Source organism: Ochotona curzoniae, unplaced genomic scaffold (assembly GCF_017591425.1).
Source record: "Ochotona curzoniae isolate NIBS_2020 unplaced genomic scaffold, NIBS_Ocur_1.0 scaffold_2476, whole genome shotgun sequence".
Taxonomy (NCBI): Eukaryota; Metazoa; Chordata; class Mammalia; order Lagomorpha; family Ochotonidae; genus Ochotona; species Ochotona curzoniae.
The window spans coordinates 6902549-6919928 of record NW_024467095.1 but is presented as its reverse complement, the minus strand read 5'-3'; the positions used below and the strand labels follow the sequence as shown (position 1 = coordinate 6919928).

The following is a 17380-nucleotide window of genomic DNA, read 5'->3' as shown; positions in this document are numbered from 1 at the left end:
AAGGACCCCTGATTTCCACCTAGCAGTTGGATGTTCAAGGATCAAATAAAACATTTGCTATTATAGGCTCACTTCTGGGTACAAGATCTATGAGTTCTTGCTCTTCCATTTTCTCATACATAGTCTCTTATTCCAGTTATTAGAATGCTACATAATAGTGCTACACCCCTCCCCTTTAAGATCTGCTGAGTTGAAAGACAGAATTAGAGAGAGATTTGCTAGTTCACTCTAAAAGGGCCAGAATGGTCAAGGCTAAACCAGGATGAAGCCAGGAGCTTGGGACTTTATCCAGGTCTCCCATGCGGGTGGCAGGGCTCCAAGCACTTGGACCATCTTCTGTTGCTTTCCCAGGCTTGTTACGGGGGACTGACTCAGAAGTGGGGTGCTGAGATCTCAGGCAGCAGTTTAATCCACTGTACTGACATCAGCCCTCTGCACCCCTTCTTTTTCACACTATATTGTCCCTACTCAGTGCAGAAAAACATTTTTTAATCATGTGAGAATGTCTGTGAACGGAAGGAATAACTTTGAAGTTGAGTTAAGGTGTCTTATTAGAGGATTTGAAGCATTTGGTTTGACGGATACTTCCTTCTGGTTACCCAAATGTTTCTCCTGCGCTTTGAGAAGTCTTTGACAGAACAAAAGAGAGGGTGAAAAAACCCACTATTTTAAAATAATGTCCCCAAATCCATTTTAGAGAAGATAACGAAATTTTGTTTCTATGAAGTCAGAGGGGTCAAGATAATTTATTCTATGTTGATTGTACATTCTGCTTCATATTCTAGAACTGTAACTCTGTTTGGAGAGTTTGAAAGTCACATGTGAGGTGGTTTGTGTACTGGAGGAATGAGCCTCCATCAGACAGGGAGGGGAGGAAAGGCTGGGAGTGAGCACATCAGAGCAGCGGTGGTGGGGGAGTGCCCACAGTGGCAGAGGGGTTCACGGAAAAGGTTGGTGGCAAAAGGACTGGTGGGGGTCCCTTGGTTTTGGGGGAGGTGCTGAGGCTGTCTTGGACTCAGTTTCATCATTGGAGCATCATTATTCCTTCCTGTTATTACAAATGTTATTTTCTGGCCCGGAATCTGCACTATGTAACAGTTTGGTAAGTCTGGGGTCGGGAGCATCCATGGTGGACAGCAGGTGCTCCTGTTGATGAGACACGGCTTAGCATGCAGGATGTTGCGAAGTCTTGGCAGTTGGGTGCCAACTATACATGCAACGAGATGCCTCTCATTCTGTCTGTGAAACTGTTTTCTAAGGAGCTCTTTCGAAAAAGAAAAAAAAAAGGAAAAACAGGAAATGTGCTTTTTAAAAGTTTTATGCAGGTATGGTTATTCAGAATGTAAAGCTCCAAGGACTGGAAGTTCCCTACGCTGTACTTTGAGAGTTGGCTTACAAATGCTTCTGCAGTCATGATTCAGCTATGGCAATTTTGTTTGAATATTATCCAAACTTGGAGGAAAATAATATTGAACTGATCTTAATGGTGTTCTTTTATTCATAACTGTGAATCTTTTTTTTTAAATTAGTGCTGAGCATAGAAAATCACATTGAAACTTTTAAATGTTACCGCGTTTTCACTGTATTACAATTTTAATATAATTATTTGGAAATGAAAATTGTTTCAATGTTTAACATGAAATGAATGATTAAATGTAACATATTTCATGGGTGATTTTACAGAAATGATTAACAGTAACAAGGACCCTGAATATATTTACTGTTTCTCTCTTCTAGATATTTGAATGGTGGTATTTTCGCAAGTATGGAACTTCATTCATTGAACAAGTCTCAGTAAGCCACTTGCGCCCCCTTCTGGGAGGGGTTGACAACAACTCCTCCAACAATTCTAACTCCAGTAATGGGGACTCAGATTCCAACAGGCAGAGTGTCTCAGGTATGAAACGTTCTGCAACTTCATTTCCTTATTGAACTGTTTCTGTTGTCCTTACTAAATTATTGACACATGACTATGAGTCTATGGCAGTATGAATGATTTTACTGAAAGATTAGACTTCAGAGAAAAATGCAGTTCATTCCCCCAGGTGGTTCTCTGTCCGAGAAGTAAGGCAGATGTATCCAGGGGGAAGGAAATGTGTGTTTCCTAATTGATCTTGTTCTCCCATTCGGTAAAGCAAATGGCCATTGAGGTCACTGTTTCCAATCTGAGGCTTTCATTGCTGTGCGCGTAGTTTTGCAGACCTGATGAATGGGTGCATTTATTTCCTCCAGGATAATTGCAGATTTTTTTTTTTTTTTTTGCTGGTAGAGCTGATCACGTCAGCCCTCTGCCATAAAGACTTCACTGGCTTCCATTCCCCTGCAGATAAAGCCCTATTCCAGATTCCATAGCACAGTGCAAGCTGCATCCATCCCATCTTGCGAGCTTCGGTGTCCGCACAACCAATGTCTTTCCTGGATTTCAGCTTCCTGCAAGCCTGCCTTTCATTTCTTGTGCATGCCGTTCATCTGTCCCTGTTCAAACCAGAGATCGCCCCTTGGGATGCCTTCCCTGACGGATTGCACACAATCTCTCCACTTTTCTTGCCCCTTAGTATTTTTAGGTTTAGCAACAGTGATCAAATTTCAGTGTAATTTTTTTAAAAGAGTTACTTATTTTTATTACAAAGTCAGATATACAGAGGAGGAGAGACAGAATAAGCTTCCATCCGATGATTCACTCCCCAAGTGACCACAACGGCCGGTGCTGAGCCAATCCAAAGCCAGGAGCCAGGAACCCCTTCCAGGTCTCCCACAGGGGTGCAGGGTCCCAAGGCTTTGGGCCATCCTTGACTGCTTTCCCAGGCCACAAGCAGGAAGCTGGATGGGAAGTGGAGCTGCTGGGATTAGAACTGGTTCCCATAGGGGATCCTGGCACATTGAAGGCGGGGACTTTTAGTCGCAAGGCCATGGCGCTGGGCCCCAAGTTTCAGTGTAATTTTTAATATACTGCTTTACAGGAGTATCTAGCATCTTGCACAACGTCTTTGACATTCAGTGAACACCGGAAGGCATTAATCCTGTACTTTCTCTGCTTATCAAACAAGAAGGGATGATACAATTTCCCAGCTCTATCTCTTCATCCAGTCAATAAATATTTCCTAACTGCTTATTATAAGCCTGGATTTGTGTATATTCTTATGAATATTTTGATTCTAAGAAGAAGTTTGAGTCCCTATCCCCATCGAATTTTCTGTGGCCTGAAAGAAGCAAGTGGATAAGTGGCCTGGTTCTATGAGGGAAACTGACTGTGCGTAGAGAACAAATGAGTTCGCGACCACACTGGCAGAAGGGGCTTGGTGTTTGAGAGGGCACCACTCCTGTGACTTGAAGGGGCACAAGGAAGAAATTGGAGACCTCAGGGTCGGGTTTTTCCTCCTCCTCTAGAAGAACTCAGTCTACATGTCCTACCAGGCTGTAAGCATCAACACATTTTTGCACAAAGCTTTGATTCCAGATGTTGGTTTGGCGCTCGCTTTAATTTGAGAGGGGTCGGGGAACAGAGAAGAAAGGAGGGAGGGAGAAGGGGCCTCTCCCTCCAGTCTGTTGATTCACTTCCAGGCGCTCTATCAGCAGGGCTGGGTCTTGCTGAAGCCAGAGGCCAGGAACCCACGTGAATGGCAGGGAGTCAACTACTGTAGCCCGAACCTGCTGCTTTGCAGGGGATGTACTGGCAGGTAGCTGGAATCAGGAGCACGGTCAGAACTTGAATCCAGGGCATTCAGCCTTAACCACTTGGCCATATGTCCAGCTTATTATGCAGTTTTGGTTTTTATCTGAGATTTATTTTATTTATTTGAAAGAGGTACAGTGAGAGGGAGAGAATCAAAGAGAGAGATTTTACTTCCACTGGTTTACTCTGCAGATGGGCACAGTAGCTGGGGCCAGGCCAGGCTGGGGCTAACCAAGAGCCTAGAACTCCACCTAGGTCTCCCACATGGGTGGCAGGGGCCCAAGCAATTGGGATATCTTCTGGTCATTTTCTAGGCGTATTAGCAGGGAGCTGGAGCCAGGATTCCAGCCAGTGCTCATATAAGATATCAGCATTACAGGTGGCAGTTTAACCCACTACGCAATAATACCAACCCCACAGCACTCTTTAATACACACTTTGCTGGTCAGTTGTTTATAGTATGGGGCAACTGTTGTATAAACTTTTTCTCATTCAGAGGGTACATGCATAAGAGGTTGCACTACCCAAGTAAAATTATCTGGGGAACATCATAAGTTCATTTGCTCTGTGAAATAATAAGAAAGATCTGGGCAAAGCAATATATTCTTTGACAAGATACTGCAAAAAAAAATGTGGCTTTTTATTCTAATGAGCAGTCTTAATTATTCAGTCACATATCAAAAGCAGTTGTAGCTAACTGTCACTAATCTGAATCTGTTGCAAATACCCTGTAGACTAAATATGCTCTTCTCTGAGTGGAGCTGCAGCTTTTGAATGACCCAGAACATTTTAGAAAATTAGCAGGTTGAAAAGAGAAAGCATCTCATCTGAGGCTATTCTGTATAGTGAATATATTTATATTCTTACTGCCACCTCCTCATGCTGTCTGCCTAATTTGAATCTCTTGACATGGGCCTTCAATCCCATGAATAGTTGATCATCTTATTGCCATAATTATTTTGCCTTGATTAAGCCTTATTCTTCACATGAATCTTGACACTGTTATTGCGGCTGGTGCAACAGCTTAGTAAGGAAGAATCTAAGCTCTTAAAAATGTGTTAAACTTTAATAACCTTAGAAATTTTCAGTTTCGTTTGTACTGGTTTTCTCCTTAGCTAAGATTCATCTTGAATACTTTTGTTAATTCCATTGCTGTTTACTTAGTGCCTACTCTGCGTTCCGTGTTTTCGTTGTTATCCTGTATAATAAACACAACATTTATAATCCTCCTGCAATGTTCAACCAGTCACCTTTAGAAGAGCAGAGTGGCGGGCACTTGACATGGTAGGGAGGATTCTGCTGTGGACGTCACATCTCGATTTGGAGTGCCTGCCTTTGCGTTTGGTCTCTGCTGCTTCCAGCTTTATGTTGATGCCACTAATCCCATGGTATAGCAACTCTTGTAATCGTCGTTTTATGATTCAGGAATGTCAAGTCACCTGCTCACAATCACACAACTGCCTTACTTCAGAATCTAAGCTCTTAGGCAAGTGAGAAATTCAAGTAATTCTGTCTAGCTGCTCTATGAAGTCTGGAAAGCCAGGATTAATGTAGCTGTTAAGTTGGTAAATTTTGTTAAAATACTATACAGTAGTCCATGATTTAATTTCTGAAGTGACATCAATTCAGTTTACAAACAGCTTCAAGGCAAGATTCCCAGTGGTTGAGAGTTCAGAATTTCAATTCAGACAGATGTGGCCCTAATCTGTTTTGCTGTGTAACATATTCCTTAAATTACCTGGACTCCTGTATATGTTTCTTGTTGTTGTTATAAAGGTATATAACAAGTTTATGAAATTCTTTATTCCCTATTTCCATAATGTCTTTCTCAGTTAACTCTGAGGTTGACCAAGGCTTTTTGCTCCATAGCAGGAGAGAAATTAGTAGTATTCGCTGTACCTCTGTCTCTTCTTTTCCTGTTGGTCACTGCTATTCTGATCAGCAGATTCCTCTCCCGAGGACTGGTTTCTAGTCTGTGTCGCCCACTGGTCTACAGATGGGTTATATTGATTGCGTTTGGTACCCTGTTCTTTGCTGCAGTCGCTTGAAGTACCTAGGTGTGAGTGTGTGTGTGTGTGGAGGCTGGTTTCTGATTTTAGAAGCAAGTTTTAGAGTTAAGCAGGACATAGAATATTTTCATGCATGTGATTGAAAGTCCTGTGACTTTAGAGCCTTTTGGTTTTTCTGAGAATTTAGTTCTCTGTCTTTTTTCCCCCTGTGGAAGCCCACAAAGAGGAAGGCCTGTGGTTCTTTCAGAATATACGCTCCTTGTAGAGCTTCTGTAATTGGAGGCCTGATAGTGGCTCAATCCATTGCCCTTTTCACTTTCTTACCCAGACTTCAGTTCCTCTAAGTCATAAACTGTTTCTTTGTACCATAGGACCTAATTGAGGATTAATGTGTAGTAGTCACTGAATGTGCCTGAGCGATGGGTGAGCATTGTGGAGGAGAACTGAATACAGAAAGGCATGAATTAACTAGGACTGCATTGGAGTTGTTGTTAGTGAATGGTGATAGTGAAGATGATAGCAAAGGTTTGGGCGTGTGTGTCTTCAATTTAGACATGTCTAATAATCCCATTATAACATCTTTTCTGTATACTTTGGCAAGTGCCGTTCCAGTCTTGCTGCTTCCCTTCGTCTTAAATTGCATCTTTGTATGTGTGCTACACTCAGAACGTTGTCACCAGTTGACTTCACCATGAACTGCTGCTGTACACAGCGCCATCAAGAGCATGTTTGTGCTATCAGAACATATTTTGAACTAAAACTTAATGATGTTAGCAAGTCCTTGGTGAAGTTCCAGTTAACTTTCAGTGTTTCCGTAGGGCCCTACAATTGTTTTAAGTGGGAAATTTCAAAATTACTTCTGGTGATAAAATGTTCGACCTGATTTAAAATGAGGAGTTTATTCCTAGAGGCACAAAGATGGGGCCTCTCTGGAGACGGAGTTCCCCTTCTTGTGCTGTGTTTGGCATTTGCACTCTTTGTACTTATGCCTAACCATCAAGCACAGGCTCATTTAGGAGGTGTGTTCCCAGATGGATTCCAGACTGAGTTTCTGTGGGAAAAAGATTGAATAAAATGCCACTGAATGAAGTCAAACTTGGTTGTGTGTTCTTACCTTTTTCTTTAAATTGTTCGGTCCTTAGAAGAAAAGTACAAATGCCTCCTCATTTCAAAGAACAGAGGAATGAGGTTATTTCTTATGTACTTCATCATGGGTTTTTTTTTTTTTTCACTTGAAACAATTTGCAGTTCGGGAGAATCAAGATGGTGGGATAGGGTAAGGACATGTTTACACAGAGAAATATTAGCCACTGTGAAGCAGAGAGGGCACATTCCAGGAAGCAGGAGAGGACAGAACAACATCAGAGGGGCACCTGCAGACTGGCAGACACAGGAAAGCAGTGAAGACAACGGTGTGGTGTTGCAGTGACAGATACCCCAGCAGCATTCAGCAAACAGCCATTTGAACTGCACCAGCAGCCAGAACTCCACCAGTAACAACGTGGGAAGGAACATTTACTGGGAGCTCCAGAGGTGAACCCAGACAAACAACTGCTTCCTGCTGGTCTGTTTGAGCAGAAGCAGAGATAGAGCAGCAGGTCCTGGATGGGTAGAGTGAGAACAGGGTGGATTTCACAGCCCAGTCCATCTCCTAGAGCCATATTGGGAACTGTTTTGTTTAAGGAGGCAAGGGCTATGGACAGTACTGCGCATGCACTGAGCTGGGAGCGAACTCATTTCTGGGTTAGTGAACTGCAACAGCGTGCCTTCCTACAGGTTCCACCCAAGACAGGTCTGGGTAACCCTCAGCCCTAAAGACCAGCTAATCAAGAATTCTAGTATTGGCACATCAGGCACCATTTCTTACAGTGTGGCAAAGAATTTAAGACTGCAGGAGACAACAGTGAGCTGCGCATCCATTGAGCTTGGCAAGAACTCAATGAGCTCATTGCATTGCACTGGTCCCATGGAAAAATAATACCAACTGTGGCATTGTACGGGTCAAAATAGGTCCATGTGGCCTTCAGACCTAATGGCCAACAAGTTCCTGCAAGATCAGTACCACCAACAACAACCTAGCTATATAGGATACCTTATGTCTCCCTAATCCTGGGACCTCCTTCAACCGGAAGTGGGAGAAAGATTGTACAGAAAATGGTGCAGCCTCAGCACGGTATCACAGGAGGTGGAGATTGGTGAGCTAGGAGCTGGGGCTACAGACACTATGGTGGAAATCTGACATGAGAAACCAGACCTGGAACTCGCTGGAGGGAGTAGCACAAGTGACTGCAAACAAAGAGCTGTGTACAAACTGCAATAAGTAAAACTGAACTGCAGACCTGTGGGTGACACAGCTTAGAAACCTGCTCCAAGGAGAAGAATCTGATAATCAGAAGTACAATGACCAAGAGCAAAAGAACAGACAGAGGCCCAATGTACATTGCTGAAGACTCTCCTACTGCAAAAGAGCAAAACCCTTTGCAAACTTCAGAGTTTACTGAGGATGACATTGAGAAAATGGGGGACACAGAATTCAAAATACTTGTTATAAAACTTATCGAAAACGAAAAGGTTATTTAGCAGGCATTCAAGGAATTTAAGGTGTATGTCACAGGAAACGAATCAAACGAAAGCTGATATATCAGAAATGAAGAATACAGTGGAACAAATTAAAAGTACAGTGGAGAGTCTCTAAAATAGAAGGAGGCAGAAGAAAGAATCTCAGAATTGAAAGGTATTTCCTGTCACCAGGGAGAATCGAACAAAAAGCTGGAAGCAGAGCTAGATCAGGCCAAAAAAAGTATTCAAGAATTGAAAGACACTATTATGAGCCCAAATATAAGAATTCTGGGAGTCCCAGAAGGTGCAGAAAGAGATACTGAGGTTAAAGGTGTATTCAATGAAATACTAAGGGAAAATTTCCCTAATCTAGAGAAAGAATTGGGAAACAAGATCCAGGAGGGGCACAAAACTCCCAACAGGCTTGACCAAAAGTGATCTTCACCATGACACGTGATCATCAAGCTCTCTTCAATTGAACATAAGGAAAAGATCCTTAAATGTGCATGTGAAAAAAATCAACTGACATAAAGGAATGCTAATTAAACTCACAGGAGACCTCTAACAGGAAACTCTACAGGCCAGAAGAGAATAGGGCGACTTATTCCAGATTCTAACAGCAAAAAATTGTCAGCCCAGTATAGCATACCCAGCAAAACTTTCCTTTGTCTTTGAAAATGAAATAAAATTCTTCCACAGTAAATAAAAGTTAAAAGAATATGCCTCTTTCAAACCTGCCCTACAGATGATACTTAAAGATGTTCTCTTGACAGAGAAGAGGAATAGCGTCCACCAAAACCAAAGGCAAATGCGAGGAATATCCAAGTAAAATAAAAACAGAAGACTAAATCAATGAACAACCCACTGCTAAAATGACAAAACCGAATTACCACCTATTTGTGTTAACCCTGAATGTAAATGGCTTAAACTCATCAATCAAATGTCATAGATTAGTAGACTGAATTAAAAACAAAACTCACCTATTTGTTGCCTACAGGAGACAGGTTTCAACAAAGATTAGTGGAAACTGTATCTAATGGATTTTGATGTTTTTTGTTAATTTCATCTCTTCATAACACTTTATTCTGATTAAATTCTTTAATGACTCAGATCATACAGAAGCATCATTTTCTTCAAGAAGGTTCTTGATTTTTTTTTTCATTTCTTCAACACATTAGTCATTCAGTAGCATGTTATTTAACTTCATGGTGGTGTTAATTTCTTCCTTTTTTTTTTTCCTGTTCTTTATTTTGTTTTGTGGCTTTTCATTTCAGGGGATGTATAGTAACTGTGTAATGGAGACTATCATATATAGTAGCATGTTATTTAACTTCATGGCATTGTAAATTTCTATTTTTCTTCCAGTTGTTGATTTTGTATTGTGGCTTTTCATGTAAGTGGATGTATAGTAACTGTGTAATGGATACTATCATATCCAGATGTGAGGATAGAATGTAGTATGCATCTCTACTTGGAGACAAATAAGGACTTCCAATGAAACTGTTTACTGTATCTTGACACTAAGATTCTGGAGACTCTGCCGTTGTCCGTAGCTGCAGTGATGGACATGGACTGTCAGACTGTGCGTGAAGAACTTGCTGCAGTAATGACACAGGAGAACTCAACGGTGGGGAGGGACTGGAGAGGGGATCATGGAGATCCCAGAGCCTATGGAACTGTATCATAAAATGATAATAAAAAGAAGAAAAATTAGGGCCCGGCACAGTGGCCTAGCGGCTTAAAAACAATTTGCAGTTTGGTTTTCTAATGGAAATCACAGAATCAATTGTTCGGCAATGTTTGCTGCACCCCCTGCTGGCGACATTGTGACATTTCCTAAGTGGAAATAGCATCTTTAGTTATTGCTCAGTGAGGAAGTACATACATTGCTCTTTGCAGTTGCTTTTATTTAGGAATAATTTAAATTTCACCTGATATGTAATAAAATTTCAATTCTAACCGAAGGAAGTTTCTTTTTTTATAATCTGTCAATTGATGTCTGAATAGTGCTTATCACTTATCCTTCCAGGCAATATAGTTATGTATTTGTTGGGGAAAAAAGTTTAATATATCCTTTTCACTGATATTTCAGATGATATTCAGTAGGAGAGCATGTCTCCAAAACTTCCTTATTTTATTGTAAATAGTTCTACCATAAATATGCTTGCACATAATTCTGTGTTCATGTTTATTTGAAGTAAATATCAACTTTATAATATTTATGAGCTATTTTTTCAAAGATTTATGTAATTGACATGCAGAATGACAGAAGAAGGGAGGGAAGGAGAGAGAAAGAAGGAGAGAGAGAGAAATCTGGAATTTCACCTGGGCCTCCTGTGTGGGTTGCATTCTGAGATGGGCTGCTAGTGTCAGACGCAGTGGGTTAACCCACGATTCCACAGCACTGTCCCATCATGGAGCTTTAAGACAAGTCCTCGGGTCTTAAAAACAGTTCTGAGAAAGGGTTGGCAGTGACGTAGCAGCCCTGCGAGTTAAAACAGCCACGTGGGCAGATAGAGTCATTGTTTGCCTCCACAATGCGCTGTAAGCCGTGATCTCAAATCCGTGTGCTGGTGATCCTTCCAAGGGCTTCTCTGGAGAAAAATAATTTTTTGAAGTGGGCATAGTTTTCTGGTTACCACCATATGGAATAATAGCCATTGAATATCAATTTCTCAAGAACAGAATTCAGAGATGCTGAGCTAAATATGCAAAGATTATTTCCTGAGTGGCAGCAAAAAAAAAAAAGGCATCTAGGGTCATTATTTGTGAACACTGAGTAAATTTTAACTAGAATCCCGTCCTCATTTAAAATAGATGCATCTTTATTAGATGGAATCATGTATTCCTGTTGTGTAGATAAGCTTCCTTTTCTGTGTTAATAAATATTTTGGGGGATTATACCCAGTGTTGCCATCTTGCTCTTGTTCCCTGTTTTCACACTGCGTGCTCATTTGTGACTTGGGTGTTCAGAGGAATGATCACGTGTAAATGTACCAACAGGCCTGAGGCTAGAGTCCTCATGGATCAACGCACGGCCTTTGAATGGCCTTTGCCTCGCTGCAGTAGTGACTCATTGTTCTGTGTACATGATGTTGGGTGCATTTTTTGACTGTTCACACACACACACACACACACTTTTGAAATAACTGATTTTATTTTCTAGTAAAACCCTGTTCATCCAAAGGAATATCATATTCTGACTCATAGGGTATTTTTAAATTATAAAGTGTTTTAAAAGAATTATAGCTTAATAATCACACCCATATTAAAATAGACTTAAAGCTGATCATTGGCTATTTAAAGTCCTGTGGTTCTAGGTTTTTGCAGTCTTTGCATAATGAAAACAAGTGATCTGTTTATAATACCAATATTTAATATTAGTTTGCTGATTAGTACATGTATCTGTGAAAGTAAATGATGTAAAAATACCTTAAGGCAGTTTATTTCCATAGCATTTCTCCTTTTAGTTGTGATTTAATTTCTCATCACTTCTCTCTCGGAAGGCCAAAGCAATCTGGTAAATTATCAAAAACCAAAAGTAGAAACTAAGAGTCTAAGGCTATTTGCATATGATACTCTGGAGTTTAAATTTAGCTTGTCATGTATGATATTGTTGGAGATGTACTTTAGAGTAGCAGAAAGTAAAGTTTTGCTTTTGTCTGATACTTTTATGTCTATAATTTAAAAAACGAATTCATAGACTCTAGTTGGAGACCTTTAAACTGCAGCAAAAGTCATGAACGAACTGATTTTAGCTTAAACCTTGGTTTGCCAAATGAGGAAACTTGTACGCGGAGATTAGGTTAAACTTTCTCAAGTCCTGGTGCCTCAGCCACATTTTCTGATTAACCACTCAAAGTTTTCCAAGTGGCTTCCCATGTGAAGGACAGAGAAACAATTATCTTATCAAATAGCCAGGAAGGGTGTCTTGCTGAACTAATTAGCTCGTAGTGTCACTGAACTTAAGTGTAACATGTTCGTATTTCTCTTTGTTGCAGAATGCAAAGTATGGCGCAATCCACTAAATTTATTTAGGGGTGCTGAATATAATCGGTAAGGACTTTGACAGCTTGGGAAACTTGGCAGTAGTTCAGAGAGCAAAGGCAACAGCAGATGCTGCTTCGCTTCAGGGTCACGGAACAGTCTAAGTGCATGCATCTTTTGATGCTACTCCCCCAGCTTTTTTTATTATTATGTTTTATTAACTTTTTTTGCATAGGAATTGAGATCATGTACCAAAAATGTATAGCTTTTAGAATCTTTCTATTATAACTTTTTAGTATATATTATCAGAACTTTTGAAGTTTACTTGAAGCATGGCTGTAAAGATGACATGCAAGTAGTTATTTGGGGACTTAATTTAGCAAAGCTGTAGAAAAATTGTTTTTGAAAAATCTCTTAATAATTAGGGCAAGTTTTCATTCGCAAGGGCTAATACATTCTCTGTGAAGATGTATTGATGCATTTGAAAGGCAGAGTTACACAAGAGAGGGAAACCGAGGGAGAGGGCCTCAGCTGCTGGATCTCAAGCCGAGCGGCCCTCGTGGTGGGGCTATGTCCGTCCACCCAAAGCCAGGAGCCAGGAGCTTCTTCTGGGTCTTCCGTGTGCAGGCTCCCAAGCATTTGGGCCGTCTACTGCTGCATTCCCAGGAACATTAACACGAAGCTGGATCAAAACCTGTGCCCAATGTGGGATGCTGGAGTTTCAGGTAGAAGTGTAACTTGCTGTCCTCTAATGCCAGCCTCAGGCTAGTAGAATTTCAAGACAAAAATATAGGGGAAAAAGTTTTACTTTTCAGTGTTGCTGACATATTTTCTAAAGGGAGGGTAGAAATTTTTTTTTGAAGACTTTAAAAAACACTTTCCAACTTTTAGTATTCAGCTGGTAATTTATGTTTTCATCCGTCTACAACTTAACATTCGGTAGGCGTTGATTCACTGCCTCTAACATGTCTGCCCGCCCTGGTGCCCTTGCAGGTACACGTGGGTGACGGGACGAGAGCCTCTGACCTACTATGACATGAATCTCTCTGCCCAGGACCACCAGACGTTCTTCACCTGTGACTCGGACCATCTGCGCCCCGCGGATGCGAGTATGGGAAATCTCTCTAGTAGCTGCTTGGTGGGAGGGATGTTTGCTTGAAGTAACAAGGTTTCTACTTAGGACTATCTGTTCTATAAAAATTTTGGTGAATAAAATATTAGATTGCTGGTGGAATAGTAGAACTGAGCATTCTGACACATAAAATTTTATCACAATGAAATATAGATGGTCACATGAATTCCTTTATTATGATTGAAAACTGGACTTTAAAGAGTAAAAGGTTCACAGATTTTGAAAAAATATTATATATGAGGCTAATTGAATTTGTCATTGAAATGGAAAGAAAGGCTTTATTTTTCTGGTGTTGTAATTGAAAAATTGGGATTCACTGAATCCAAACAAGTAAGGAATACTTAGTAGATTTTATGTATATTAGCGATTTACAGGTCTTCTTATAGGGTCATTAGACTTGAATGGCGGACATGGCCTTGGTTACTGGAAATCATGAGTATTTTCTAGAGAAAGACTTTGGTTAGCATGTATTCTTGTAAAGATTTATTCATTTGAAAGGCAGATACATTCAGAGGAAGAGGTCCTGCATCCACTGATTTATTCCCAAACGGCCAGGTTGAAGCCAGGAGCTTCTTCTGGGTCTCCCACATGGGTGACCGGGGTCCTCTTCTCCTACTGTCCCAGATGCACTAACAGGGAGGCAGATCAGAAATGGAGCAGCCAGGACTCAAACTGGTGCCCACATGGATGCCAGCGCTAGTGGCATCTGCTTAGCCTTCTGTGCCATGGTGTTGGCCCTTAGCATATGTTTTATACTATTTGGGTTACATATAATCTTACTGATATTTCTTGTATTATTAAATTTATTCAAAGGAAATATGAGAAAAACTTTTAAAAATGAATATGTACATATTATTAAGAATTTGGATTGGAAAATACAAATTTATAAAAAATAAGGAATTATTATTATTTTTTAATGTTACACATAGCCATATGAAACAGCACCATATAGTAAGTATTACCAAGATTTAACTTATCACAATGCACTTGTATTACAATGTGCTGTCATGTATGAGAATTCAGTATGCAGGTGAATTTGAGACACATGTACACATGTTAAGCAACACCCTGCTACATTTTTTGTTCACCCAATTCATAATTCCTAAAGTGGCTTAAAAGTGTTCCAAGATCCAGAACCTGAAGCAGGTGCTCAGGAAAGTGACCAATAGAAATGAGGATGTGCCTAAGTAGAATGAAGAGATTAATTGCTATGTAATCTCAAATATGTAAAAACTAACATATGCTAACAACAAATGATAATAAGATACCAAAGAAATAGAAAATTTCTGTTAGAGCAGCTTTTCCAGTATTTTTTACTCCAATAAATTTACATCTTGTTGTTTCATGGGCACAAAGAAGGTTTGTTATCACAAACTGCAAAGCAGTGGAATAGCCAGTTCAAATGCATTTGAGGAAGTTTGGAGACTTGAGCTGACCATCTTGTTAATGAAATACTCTTTTTGTAATACAAGCCAAAAGCCATTAATTTAACTGTTGTTGTTTATTGAGTCTTGTTCATTATATGTATTGATTAACCTTCCTCTCCTTTTCTCTTTCTCTCTAAAACAGTAATGCAGAAAGCCTGGAGAGAAAGAAATCCTCAGGCTAGGATATCTGCAGCTCATGAAGCCTTGGAAATAAATGAGTAAGTCAGGGCAAAATCTTGGTGTTGAAAAGAAAAATATCATCCTTTGCTGAACATGTTTGGTTTCCACTGATGGGATGCCTGTATTAAGGGTTAAGGATTATGGAGAGGGGGAGGCATTGCATTTTGTTAATGAAGGACAGCCATATCTGGAGGTAGTTTGAGTCATTTTGGAAAACATGTCGTTGTCTCTGCTATGATGCTCAATTAAATCCTTCCAGAACTTTTCTTGGGATAATATGAGGACATAAATGCAGTTCTTCATACACTTAACATATAAAACATGTGATGGATAAATTTTTCCAAATTTAGAACCCTTATCTGGACTGTCACATTTTCCTTATAGAACTTCTGCTCTTAGGTGAAGCATAGTAAAGACACAAGTTGAAAAATAGATAACATTGAAAAATATTTTCAGATCTAGACAAAGATAAGAAATGCTGTCCTTAGTCTTATAAAAACACTTTGTGAGTTACCCACAAAAGCTGGGAAATCATTTCTGGAAATCTCAGAAAATGAAAAATTCTTCAAGTTGGAGTCAGAAATTCAGGGTTGGCAGAGACCTTAAAGGTCACTTAGCTCAACCACCCATCTGGTGCTTGCATCACCTCGGCACTCTCCTTGCCAAGTGGTCATTGTTCAACTATTTTGTGATTTGTCTGCAGAAGGTTACAGAATCTTCTTAAGCAGTCTAGAAAGAAAAAAATATATATCATAAGTTGGAAATCCTGCCATTTTAACTGATTGATCTATTTGGTTTCTGATTCTCTCATGCAACATGTTTATTTTTCAATTTCTTATCACCTATGAATTTTATATGCCCGCCTTTTGTGTTGTCATCCATGTTTCTGAGAAAAAAAAATATGAGGACTGGGAGTAGAGCTGTGTGACGTGACACACAGGAAAGTACTCTGCAGGTTCGTGTCTTCATGAAGCATTATTCTTTGGTGTAGTTCAGCCAATTATTACTAGGGTACCCAATTACACTTTGTTTCAACACAGATGTCTCCGTTTTCCTCTTAAGAATCAGGTATAGCTGTGGATCTTCAGTTTATAAAAATTCTTTTGGAGCAAATTAAGCCAGTACAAATTTGATTTATTTAGTCCTAGTGAACTTAAGCTGATGCTTATCACTTTCTTTTTAAAGTGCTCAGGGACCATCCTTTTAATAATTCGTTAGAATTTCTTTCCAAATCACTGCTCTGTAGTTTGGGAAGTCTGCCTTCTTCCCCTTTTGGAAAATGTGTACTACATTTGTCATCTCATCTTCTAGTGCCTTTTCATTCTTTGATTCCTCAGCTGTCCGCAGAGTAATTCCATGGCCTACCTACAAGCTCGGTTGGCTTCTCAGAATCTGCCTATGCTAGTATAGTAACTCATTTAGAAAGGGCTAGTTATTTGCTATCTTACATCTTTTCACCCATTTCAAAGTTTGATTTCTTCTCCCCTTTTAAGTCTGACAGTCATTTTCCTTGACAGAGAAACTAGGAACAAAACAGAAGGAGACAAGTTTTGCTTTCTCTTTATTATCCACTGCTGCTAACAGTAAATCTTCCATGTTTTGATATTGTATTGTTGTCTATTTTGCTTATTTGTTTAAGTTTTGGAAAGCTGGGGGGTTCAGAGATATAGGACTTAAGGTATAATTTAAAAACAGGGAATAAATGGTTGTCTTCAGCCCTTTTGTTTTGTTTTGTCTCTGTTTATTTTTTGCAAGCCTCAACTAATTTGGAGTTTGAGCTCTCCTGGCATTATTCTTCTAAGTTCATTCCACTCTCTTATATAAGTCCCTCATTATATGTTCTCTTTCCATCTTGTTTTTCTTTGTTTTTGTTTTTTTTTATAACATGTCCTTTAAAAATCAGACCTGGGAAAGATCTCTGTAAAGCCGCATTGGTTACTTATGTGCTGCCTCTCTTTTCCTCCCAAGAGGATCATTTGTGGTTGCTGTGACAGACATTTGAAAGCTGCTCAACCCTCTTGTATCATTTCTCCTTCGGAGTCTGATGCCATTGAATCATGCCTCTTTTCTTTGAATTTTTTGAAGTCTAACTTCCCCTCTTTGGTGATCCAAAAATGACATAGTAAGTCTCTCTGAATGTTCCTATCAATTCTCATTTCACCAACTATTTTTTTCTTCTTGGTCAGAATTCGGTCCAGAGTTGAAGTTCCCCTAATTGCTTCCTCTACCATCTGGGAGATAAAATTGTTGCCAAAGTAAGTCAAGAACCTGTCAAGTGCCCTCCTTCTAACCAGTGAGACTTCTAGTGGCTATCTGGATGGTTGACACCCCATCATCACACTTCTTGCTTCTGTATGTGTATTGTGTTGTGACAAGGATGCATCATCTCTATCTTCCATTGAGCTGAGCAGTC

At 39.9% G+C, this 17380-nt stretch overlaps 1 protein-coding gene across 10 annotated transcripts in view; it reads left to right on the top strand.

The window, feature by feature from the left end:
• ST7 (suppression of tumorigenicity 7) overlaps window positions 1–17380 on the top strand; it is a 185257-nt gene that overhangs the window by 96274 nt on the left and 71603 nt on the right. For 6 of the 10 annotated variants that reach the window (XM_041002393.1, XM_041002394.1, XM_041002400.1 and 3 more), the window contains exons 3-7: window positions 1738–1897; window positions 12243–12297; window positions 13222–13337; window positions 14930–15005; window positions 17154–17222. In XM_041002393.1, the coding sequence (XP_040858327.1) occupies window positions 1738–1897; window positions 12243–12297; window positions 13222–13337; window positions 14930–15005; window positions 17154–17222 (476 nt within the window). The remainder of the gene's footprint in view (window positions 1–1737; window positions 1898–12242; window positions 12298–13221; window positions 13338–14929; window positions 15006–17153; window positions 17223–17380) is intronic. The other 4 variants (XM_041002396.1, XM_041002402.1, XM_041002404.1 and 1 more) reach the window with 1 other exon arrangement.